The sequence below is a fragment of the Notolepis coatsorum genome, assembly GCF_963971535.1.
Source record: "Notolepis coatsorum genome assembly, chromosome: 2".
Classification (NCBI taxonomy): Eukaryota; Metazoa; Chordata; class Actinopteri; order Aulopiformes; family Paralepididae; genus Notolepis; species Notolepis coatsorum.
Window position 1 is genome coordinate 121,505,615 of NC_140166.1, and position 11,954 is coordinate 121,517,568.

Consider the following 11,954-nt stretch of genomic DNA (forward strand, 5'->3'; position numbering starts at 1 on the left):
GTGTGGAACTAGAGTGAGGAGCTATAGTGAGGAGCTAGTGTGAGGAGCTAGAGTGAGGAGCTAGAGTGAGGAGCTAGAGTGAGGAGCTAGAGTGAGGAGCTAGAGTGAGGAGCTAGTGTGAGGAACTAGAGTGAGGAGCTAGTGTGAGGAGCTAGTGTGAGGAGCTAGAGTGAGGAGCTAGAGTGAGGAGCTAGTGTGTGGAACTGGAGTGAGGAGCTAGAGGGAGGAACTAGAGTGAGGAGCTAGTGTGGAACTAAAAATCAGAACTGTCCCTTTAAGTCTCCCATGTCCACTCAGCCCTTTCCTGGTGCTGTTCCTGGTGCAAGGTAACTATAAAAGAAGGAAGGGTCATCACGTCACTGTGTAGCACATGCACGCACATTGGTGCCAAGTGTGGAAACTTTAAGTTCTGCCGAATGGGATCAGCCATCTCCTCGTTTATGATCTGTTATTTAAACAGGTTATTGCCTTGAATGACAGAATCATCTGCAATCTGTTGCATTGTTAACTAGCTAATGTTTGACATATATGGTTGATGTATATCTCCTCAGATAGCTAGTATATTTAGCTTATCCGTGCATCTCCCATAGAACTGACACCAACGTCTGGCACCAAGCAGAGCATAGAATGCTGGTATTCTGTTGATGACTCTTCCTTCTTTCAATGTTTTCTTGATGTTGTGCTGCTCCAGTGCTCCTCATTTCAGAGCTTTGAGGTAGAACAGGACTTTCCCCTCGTACGGGTCGTGGATGTTCTCATAGCTGATCTTGTCGGAGACGACTCTGCATGAGACCTTTGCCTTCTTCTCCCCAACCAGGTGGAACCGGACCGCTACCAGAGGGTTGACATAGCTGGGCTGCACAGAGGGGGGAGGGAGGGGGTAGATTCAGCCATTTACCAGTGGTTCTCAACCTTTTTCAGGTCAATGATAATCCACATTATGACCCCCACATTGATACACATTATGACCCCCACATTGATACACATTATGACCCCCACATTGATACACATTATGACCCCCACATTGATACACATTATCACCCCAACATTGATACACATTATGACCCCCACATTGATACACATTATGACCCCCACATTGATACACATTATGACCCCCACATTGATACACATTATCACCCCAACATTGATACACATTATGACCCCCACATTGATACACATTATGACCCCCACATTGATACACATTATGACCCCCACATTGATACACATTATGACCCCAACATTGATACACATTATGACCCCAACATTGATACACATTATGACCCCCACATTGATACACATTATGACCCCAATATCCTCTACATTGATACACATTATGACCCCAATATCCTCTACATTGATACACATTATGACCCCAATATCCTCTACATTGATACACATTATGACCCCCACATTGATACATATTATATGACCCCCACATTGATACATATTATGACCCCCACATTGATACACATTATCACCCCAATATTGATACACATTATGACCCCCACATTGATACACATTATCATCCCAATATTGATACACATTATGACCCCCACATTGATACACATTATCATCCCAATATTGATACACATTATGACCCCAACATTGATACACATTATGACCCCAATATCCTCTACATTGATACACATTATGACCCCCACATTGATACACATTATGACCCCAACATTGATACACATTATGACCCCAATATCCTCTACATTGATACACATTATGACCCCCACATTGATACACATTATGACCCCCACATTGATACACATTATGACCCCCACATTGATACACATTATGACCCCCACATTGATACACATTATGACCCCCACATTGATACACATTATGACCCCCACATTGATACACATTATGACCCCCACATTGATACACATTATGACCCCCACATTGATACACATTATGACCCCAACATTGATACACATTATGACCCCAATATCCTCTACATTGATACACATTATGACCCCCACATTGATACACATTATGACCCCCACATTGATACACATTATGACCCCCACATTGAAACACATTAGGACCCCAACATTGATACACATTATGACCCCCACATTGATACACATTATGACCCCCACATTGATACACATTATGACCCCCACATTGATACACATTATGACCCCACATTGATACACATTATGACCCCCACATTGATACACATTATGACCCCAACATTGATACACATTATGACCCCACATTGATACACATTATGACCCCCACATTGATACGCATTATGACCCCCACATTGATACACATTATCACCCCCACATTGATACACATTATGACCCCAACATTGATACACATTATGACCCCAACATTGATACACATTATGACCCCACATTGATACACATTATGACCCCCACATTGATACGCATTATGACCCCAACATTGATACACATTATCACCCCCACATTGATACACATTATGACCCCAACATTGATACACATTATGACCCCCACATTGATACACATTATGACCCCACATTGATACACATTATGACCCCCACATTGATACGCATTATGACCCCCACATTGATACACATTATGACCCCCACATTGATACGCATTATGACCCCACATTGATACACATTATGACCCCCACATTGATACGCATTATGACCCCCACATTGATACACATTATGACCCCCACATTGATACACATTATGACCCCAACAGCCTCTACAATGATACATATTATGACCCCAATATCCTCTACATTGATACACATTATGACCCCCACATTGATACACATTATGACCCCCACATTGATACACATTATGACCCCAACAGTGATACACATTATGACCCAAATATCCTCTACATTGATACACATTATGCCAAGGACCACTATTTGATAAGATTTGTCCCTGGAACCCCTTAATGACCCCCTGGAACCCCTTCAAGGACTTCCTGGAACTTCCAGAACCCACTCAATGACCTCTTGGAACCCATTCAATGACCCCCTGGAACCCCATCAATGACCCCCTGGAACCCATGCAAGGACCCCTGGTTGAGCACCACTGATTTGCACTCTGCTTTTTTTACATGCCATTTTGATCACTTCTGATACATCAAGGCATTCTGTAAATACTCAAAAAACGGTTCCTTGATTCTCAAACAGGATATTCAACGGGTTTGAAACTTACTTTTATGTGAAACAAGTATCAAGTGAAGTTCTGTGGTTATACAGTATGTATGTGAGCAGAATGTTCTGTTTCTTACCTGTGCCAGGAGGCCATAGTAGGGGAAATAAGATAGATCCATTATTCCCTTTTCCGGGAAATACTCAATGTTTGCCACATTTGCTTGTCCCTCCTACACACACACACACACACACACACACACACACACACACACACACACACACACACACACACACACACACACAATCATGTGTCAGCAATATATATTTCAGATAACAAGAACAAGTGTTTTATGTCCATCTGTTTTAAACCTTGTGAGTCAATATTAGTTGCTTTTACCCTTTTTCTTATTCTCTGCATTGCTTTCATTCTGTCTGTTTTATGCCCATGTTATGTCTATGTTTACTGCTGTGAAGCACTTTAGGCTGCAATTCTTGTATGAAAGGTGCTATACAAATAACATTTATTCTTATTAATCGTATTATTTGAACTCACCAGCACAGTGCAGTTGACCTGAGGGGGGTGGTCCGTGTGGTTGGAAGGCAAGTAGCTGATGATCTGCATCAACAACATAATGTCAGTATGATAAGGTAAGATATAAGATAGTCCTTAATTTATCCCCTTGGGGAAATTTGGGCCGTCATAGCAGCATGGGGGAGGGGGGGGGGGGGGGGGTACAGGTATGGGCAGAGTAATAGTAGAAATACATAAATATAGGCAATCAAATTTCATCTGAATATAAAGATATGAGAAAAATAAACAGTGTATACAATAAAATGTAATCTGAACATAAAAAATATGAGAAAAATAAACAGTGCAAACAAAGGTGCAGATGAGGATGTATGCCCGGTTACTATTTGTTATAATATACATTACAATAAATATAGGCAATAAATAAAATAATGTTGAATCGGAATATATACTATGAGTAAAGGTAAACACAGTATACACAAGGTGCAGGTAATATACATAATATACTGTACATTATAGTCCGTGCAGGTTTGGTGGTTAAGGGTCAGACATTCCTAAAAGTTCTGCAGCCGTTAGTTCTCCAGCTGCCCTCACTTGTTTGTTATATCATTTTGTTTATTTATTTGCACATATGATAACACGATACATGTATAAAAAAGAACTGACTCAGTAAATAATATGAAAAGCATATTTGGGAGAGAGCAAAACACCATGTAGGGATTCCACTCTTGGTCTCTCTTGTATTTATATACGTTTCTTTACTACAGAGTGAAATGAGCCCACAGCCACCCACCTACGTTAATTTGTGCTAAGCTAGGCTAGCTGATCCGTATTCGTATTCCGCTTCCATTCATTTGTGCTAAGCTACGCTAGCTGATCCATATTCCGCTTCCATTCATTTGTGCTAAGCTAGGCTAGCTGATCCGTATTCCGCCTCCATTCATTTGTGCTGAGCTAGGCTAGCTGATCCGTATTCCGCCTCCATTCATTTGTGCTGAGCTAGGCTAGCTGATCCGTATTCCGCCTCCATTCATTTGTGCTGAGCTAGGCTAGCTGATCCGTATTCCGCCTCCATTCATTTGTGCTGAGCTAGGCTAGCTGATCCGTATTCCGCCTCCATTCATTTGTGCTGAGCTAGGCTAGCTGATCCGTATTCCGCCTCCATTCATTTGTGCTGAGCTAGGCTAGCTGATCCGTATTCCGCCTCCATTCATTTGTGCTAAGCTATGCTCGCTTGCAGCTGGATATCTTTCTACTGAATGCACAGAGAGGAAATTGGTATCTATCTTCTTGTCTGACTCTGGAGAAGACGGTAAGCACATTTTCCATGTCGGCATGTTCCTTAACTACAGAATCTTTAACAAGCTATGTAAACTTAAATTGGTTGAAAATTGGTTGAAATGGAATACTTTCTGAATACATGCAAAGTATACTTTCAGAGAATATACTTGGGTATACTTTTATTTCTTTTTTTACTTGGGCAACCTCTCCAGGTGATGTTTAACAAGCGTGCTTATCTGTGAATGTACCCTGTTCATTTTGATGATGACACAAGGCATGGTGCAGTTGTAGCCAAAGGTTGGGTCATCAAATCCTGAGCAAGGTCCCAGCGTGCTTTGCATGAAGGGACATGCCCATTTGGTGTGGTGAGGCGCAGAGAAGGTGTCCTGGATGAAATACTTTCCCTTGCTGCAGTTATAGTTGTTACACTGGTGCTGTAGGGAGTCATTGTAGGCTAGAGAGAGAGAGAGAGAGAGAGAGAGGGGGGGGGAGACTCTACATAAAACATGTATCTATAGCACCATTAAAACCTAATATTTACCTGTTTAGTGTTAGCCCTATCATGGGTTCAGTCAATCATTTAGAGTTTAAAAACATTAAACATTAAAAATGTATCAATACTTGTTTTTGGTGGTTGGGCTAGCCAGTTTCTTTTCAGCTTCTATTGATGTGTAGTTGTTTAGTGTTACTCTTGGTTTTGGTAAGTATGGTAAAGTATTGGTTTGAAGATCTGGGCATATACTGGGCAATGAGATGGTTTCGGTCAGTACGTTTCAGGAAGGTATCGAGAACTTTGGTCATCTTCATCCAGCTGCTCTTGTCCGATGTGTTGTAGGTGATCTCCACATCCTCCTCGCCATACGTGTCTGGCCACACCATGACCCCTGGACAGACGGACAGATGGACAGACAGACAGACAGATGAACGGACAGACGGAGAGACAGACAGACAGACAGACAGATGGACGGACAGACGGAGAGACAGACCGGTAAACGGATGGACGGAGACAGACACAGAGACAGGAACCAGAGTTAGGGATATTGACATGTCATTGCAGTTGTCCTGGCTCTGTGACCACTTGTGCTGTTGTGTTGTTACCCGGTGACTGCAGTCGGTCTTGATAGTCCGGGGCGTAAGGAGACAACGTGTACATGAGCGTCCATATGGCGAGAGAGAAGAGAGCTGTCATCACTATGTAGAACGACACGTAGTACAGACTGATGTACACTAGAGAGAGAGAGAGAGAGAGAGAGAGAGAGAGAGAGAGACGTTAGAACACACACTTGCTCTTCTATTCCACATTGTCAAGGCATTTTCATGGCTGGATTATGCCACTAGGGGGCCCTGGGGCAAAAACGTGAATGAATGAATGAATGAATGAAAACTTTATTTAACAGATTGCAGAATGGGTACAATACAGTACGGCTCAATACATACAATTGTTAAGGGGATGCAGACCTGAGAAAGACGTTTGTCTTGTTTCCATCAGGGTCCCCCATTTTCAATTCATATAGACATATATGACATACATGACATACAGATAGACAGTACTGCTACATCTATACATTTATGACATACCAGATTTGCAAATACAGTACTGTTTGTGATACAGAAGGAGTCAAGAAAAGGGAGTATATACATTTGACGTAGAAACTGTACATTGGAGGAGGTTGGGTGGGGGGGGTTGGGTACACTGGGATATTGACAACCATACTGGGTAATTTACATTGGAGGTGGTTGGGGGGGGGGGGGGGGGGGGGGGGGGGCGGGGGGCACACTGTATAAACAAGTAACACTGTACATTGAGGGGGGGGGGAGGAGACACTGTACAAACAAACACAATTGTACATTGAACTATTGACAAAACCATACTAGGTAAATGACTGTACATTGGAGGGGGTTGGAATGATTGGGTTAGGATATTTACAGGGGCCAGTGTTGAATTGCAGTCTCCCGTAGGTGTCCCTTGAGAGAGGTTTTGAAAGTGGGTAGTGATTCACATTCCTTTACAGCTTTGGGTAGGGCGTTCCACTTTGATGTGGCATAATTGCGAAACGTGTTTAGTCCCTTATTTGAGCCGAATCTGGGTTTAACATGATTTGTGGAGCTCCCTCTGGTGTTGTGATCGTGGTATTCACTGACCTTTGGGAAGTATTTTGACATGTACATGGGTACCTTGGTCGTGTAGTGTATCTTGTAGACCAGGCCCATTGGAAGTTGCTGTACTCTGTCGTCTACTCTAAGCCATCCTAGGTTGTCGAAGTGGGCAGGGGTGAGGTGGGTTCTAGGAGTAAGGTCAAGCAGTAGTCTGACCAGTTTGTTTTGAGATGTTTGTAATTTTGTTTTTAGTGCCTTTGAGGTGCTTTGGTACCATGAGGTGCAAGCATAGTCGTAGTACCCTTGAATGAGTGCTCCTGCCAGAGTCTTCAGGGTATTCTTGTTTACCAGAGAGGAGATCCGGTACAAGAATCGAGTTCGTTGGTTGACTTTTTTTATTACATTGGATGCCATTTTGTCACAGGAGAGATTAGCCTCTAGGATGGTATGTGGTATGGGTACGTGGTATGGGTCCCCCCTGTCCCAGGGGACAGACATGTAGGGGGGGGGGGGGGGGGGGGTCTGGAGGCATGCTCCCCTTTGTGCCCTCAAATAAAAAAATTTATACATTTTCTTTATTATTTAGGATAAACACACAAAAACAATGGCATTCACTGTTTTAGAAAAGAAAAATAGTAACAATTAAAAATACTGTATAAAACAAAGTAGAAAAAAACATAAAAAGGGAAGAGAACCCCCCACCCCCCCCTGAGGTCCAAGCCACCACCACCATTTCACCTCAATCTATAGTGGCTGCCTGTCACTTCAAATACACAATGTGCATACAAAACTAAATCCATGCCCTCACTGTAATACACATTTCTAGTGCATTACAGTGAATGATATCTGACAAAAATCCCCTGCACCTAAATCAGTAAGCTGTTTAAAATCATATGTGCTTGGGCACATATTGTAATTGAAATGAGGGAAATTATGCAATTAGTACACACAATAATCCTGCAGTGGTCAGGGGCCCTCAATGGTTCCCAGGACATTTCCCCGGTGGTTGGTAACCCAGGCATGCCCATATCACCAGTGGATGTGCAAACTCTTTTTGAATGCCACCCATATTACCACAATAATACAATAATTCAAATATTATTAAAGCTACTCTCTCTCTCTCTCTCTCTCTCTCAAAGCCAGAGACCAGAGAAGTAAGAATCAAACTTACTCAAAGTATAAAGTCTGGAGCTCTTTCATTGACAATGAATGTGAGATTTTGTTGGACCCACAGAATGTTTGTTTTTATTTTTATTGCCCAAATTAGCTTTATGCTTTAGTAGTATTCTCAGTTCTGAAACAGATAATATACCCATCTGGGTGGATTTCCCAATTCATTGTCTTTGGAGTAGCTCCAGACTTTATAAGAGATTACATCACAAATGTCAGTTTTAGCTCTGGGATTTTTCTAACGAACGCTAACATTTCCTACTTCCATTATCTTAGAGGACGAAAAAATACACAGTCTCTTTTGTTTGTCCAGTAATTCATAATTTGCTAATAATATGATGCATGTATTCAGCATTCAGTTGTTGTTTTTGTCCTGTCTAGTTTGTTGTATTGTGTTGTTTTTTAATGATGAATGTGTTTTTATACCTGGCTTCAACGACATTTCCCCTAGTGGGATAATTAAGATAAGATAAGATAAGATAAGATAAGACAAGATAAGATAAGATAAGATAAGATATTCCTTTATTGATCCCTGTGGGCAAATTCAGGCATCATAGCAGAATGGGGGGGGGGGGGGTACAGGTATGGGCAGGGTAATAGAACAAAGACATAAATATAGGCAATAAAATGAAATCTGAATATAAAAACATGAGAAAAATAAACTGTGTAAACAATATAATTAAAGTAAATTTGACTTTGTTGTTGTAATCAACTGAAAAAATATCCTGTTTTGTGACAAATCAGACAGGCTTCTTATTTGACTGTATGTGGAAGCAGAGTATATTATTGTATATTAATGATATCATTGATGTTTCTGATACACTTAAATTTGTCATTTTTGCAGATGATACTAACATTTTGTGTTCAGGTGCAGACCTTCAACAGCTGCTAACAAATATTACAGGTGAACTGGGGAAGCTGAAATGTTGGCTTGATACTAACAAACTCTCCTTAAATATAAGTAAGTCTAAATTTATTTAGTTTGGTAATAAAAAAAAAGACATCCGGATACTCAAGTAGAGATATGCATAGATAATGTTCATCTTGAAAGAGTAAATTAATATACTTTTTTGGGGGTCGTGATAGACCAAAACCTCAGCTGGAAAACTCATATTAACTATGTAAAGAAAAAAACAGCTCGTAGCTTAGGTATCTTAAGAAAAACCAGACACATATTAAATTTGAGATCATTATACACAATTTATTGTACTCTTTTATTACCATATCTAACTTACTGTATAGAAACTTGGGGAAACACATACAAAACTAATCTGAATCCTATTATCATCTTACAGAAAAAGGCAATAAGGGTTGTGAACAATGTTAGTTATCTCCATCCTACAAACACAGTTTTTTTAACTAAGGGCATTAAAGTTCCTCGACTTAGTTGACCTTAAAACAGCAGAGATAGTTTATAAAGCAAGAAGTTATCAACTGCCATGTAACTTACAAATTTTGTTTAAAGAACGAGAGGTGACGTATAATTAAGAACACTCAATTTGAAACAGCCTAGAGCTCGAACTTAAAAGTATGTCTGTGTCAGTTAAAGGAGTGAAACTCTGTAACAATATACCGGATGAAATAAAAAACAGCAGGAGTATCTTTAAGTTTAAAAAGATGTTTAAAAACAGGGTTCTAGAATCTTATAGTCAAATTTAACCTACAATCTGTTTTTCTCTACCATGAAACTCGGGTATTGCAGATTCAGTTTTGATTTTCCTATGTTGGCTTATGTTCTTTTCGGGAACGGTTTATGTTGATTGTTGATTTTGTTTGTTTGTTTGTTTGTTTGTTTGTTTGTTTGTTTTATCTTGCAAACTTGATTTTTTTTGTTCTTTTCTGGATAGGTGTTTGTCGATTTTTTGTTTTGTTTGTTTGTTATATTTTGAGAACTTTAACTTTTTTGAATTTGTTTTTGAATTAGGGGTAGGTTGCGCTATAAGCCTTCGGCTTCAAACCTATCCTTTTCGTTTGTTTATTTGTGAAAATGTTCGAAAAATTATTTGTTTGTTTATTTATTTGTATGTGTAAACATTCGAAATAAAATAATTCATTCATTCATTCAGAGTGGCGCCACAGGGGGTGGTTCAGCCAGACTATGTTGGTGGTTCATCCACAGTGGTCAAGGTGCCCTGTGTAGAGGAGAGAGCAGGTAATCTGAACGTCAGATCAACTCTCTAGGAAACAGCTTATCTGACCACTCTGCCTATCTCTCTATGTCCACACACACACACACACACACACACACACGCACACACGCACACACACACACACACACACACACACACACACACACACACACACACACACACACACACACACACACACACACGCACACACGCACACACACACACACACACACACACACACACACACACACACACACACACGCACACCCGAACCCCTCTGATATTAAAAGGACACGACAAAGTCATACAAAGTGGTATGAACATGAACGTCTGCATGTACTGTATGCTTGTGTGTGTGTGTGTGTGTGTGTGTGTGTGTGTGTGTGTGTGTGTGTGTGTGTGTGTGTGTGTGTGTGTGTGTGTGTGTGTGTGTGTGTGTGTGTGTGTGTGTGTGTGTGGGTGTGTGGGTGGGTGGGTGGGTGGGTGGGTGGGTGGGTGTATGTATGTATGTGCATACGTATGTGTGGGTGAGCTCTAGGATGGTAAATAAAGTGTAACTATAGATGGCTTATTGTGCACAGGAACTGAATAGGCTCTGAAAATGAGGCATTCATTTCTACCGAAAGAAAGTAGATTGCTGACCACTGCTCTAGCGCCACCATCAGGCCAAACTGAGAACAAAGTAATAACCGCATTGCCATACAGTTTGCTGTGCACATTGATGACCCCAAGATGAATCTATTGATTTTGGTGTCCCCATGACCTTCCCTCTAGCGCCCCCATCAGCCCAAACTTTCCATTTTTAAATGAGTGTATAGTCCTGACCCATAGTTCTCTAGAAGGAGAAAGCTGTTGATTCCGGTGACCCTGTGAATTGTCCTCTCACGCCACCATATGGATTTATAGCCTGGGTCTGTTGAGACTGGCAATATTGGCAACTCTTGTCTCTGTCATCTACCCAGTAAAATGTTGCATGTAACAGTAATGTGGAGATTTCTTATATTTAATACAGTATTTGAGACTTTTTGGGGGGTCTCTCTCTATATACAGTACCTACCCCATTTCTCTGGTGTTCTCCCCATGAAGGTCCCTTCATCCGAGTTCCAGAGGAAGTGACCAAAGTCTCCACATCGCTGGCCACAGGTCCTCTTCTCCTTCAAGGCGGCCATGTTGAAAGACCAAGATCCACTGCAGTGTTCTTCTCCTCTCTTTTATTCTTTTCTCCACCCTTCTTGTCTCTACTGAGATGTTCTCCTCCTCTCCTCTGGTATGAAGTCAGCTGGACAGTCTCTATTTATCTCCTGTCCCTCACCGCTGTGTTTCGTCTAGGTGTTTCTGGCTGGTTCCTGCTCTCGTCTTGCTCCTAAACTCATGCTACGTTAGAGCAGACCTCGCCTCCCACCCTCACTCTGGTGCAAAATGGATGTGTTATCTTGTATTTTGTATTTATAGGAGTTTTGATAAGGCTGATTCGCCACAGGTACAGAAACGGATGTAGAAACAGGTAGGCCACCTCCTCCTCCAGCGCCAGTGTCCTCTAGGCCTTGAGGGAGACTCAAAGGATCACCTTGAGCACTCATTGTGGTTTCAGTTTAGACCAAGAGTATGAGATTAGTCTTAGACACGAATAC

At 41.4% G+C, this 11,954-nt stretch overlaps 1 protein-coding gene across 1 annotated transcript; it reads right to left on the bottom strand.

The window, feature by feature from the left end:
• Window positions 1-697: 697 nt before the first annotated feature.
• On the bottom strand, window positions 698-11,492 carry LOC311224388 (potassium-transporting ATPase subunit beta-like; the record flags this gene model as incomplete). The annotated part of the gene is made up of 7 exons (XM_084309355.1): window positions 698-856; window positions 3,255-3,347; window positions 3,671-3,733; window positions 5,176-5,381; window positions 5,698-5,811; window positions 6,026-6,154; window positions 11,381-11,492. 7 exons carry the CDS (start codon window positions 11,490-11,492, stop codon window positions 698-700), a joined length of 876 nt encoding a protein of 291 aa, XP_084165481.1.
• Window positions 11,493-11,954: the final 462 nt, after the last annotated feature.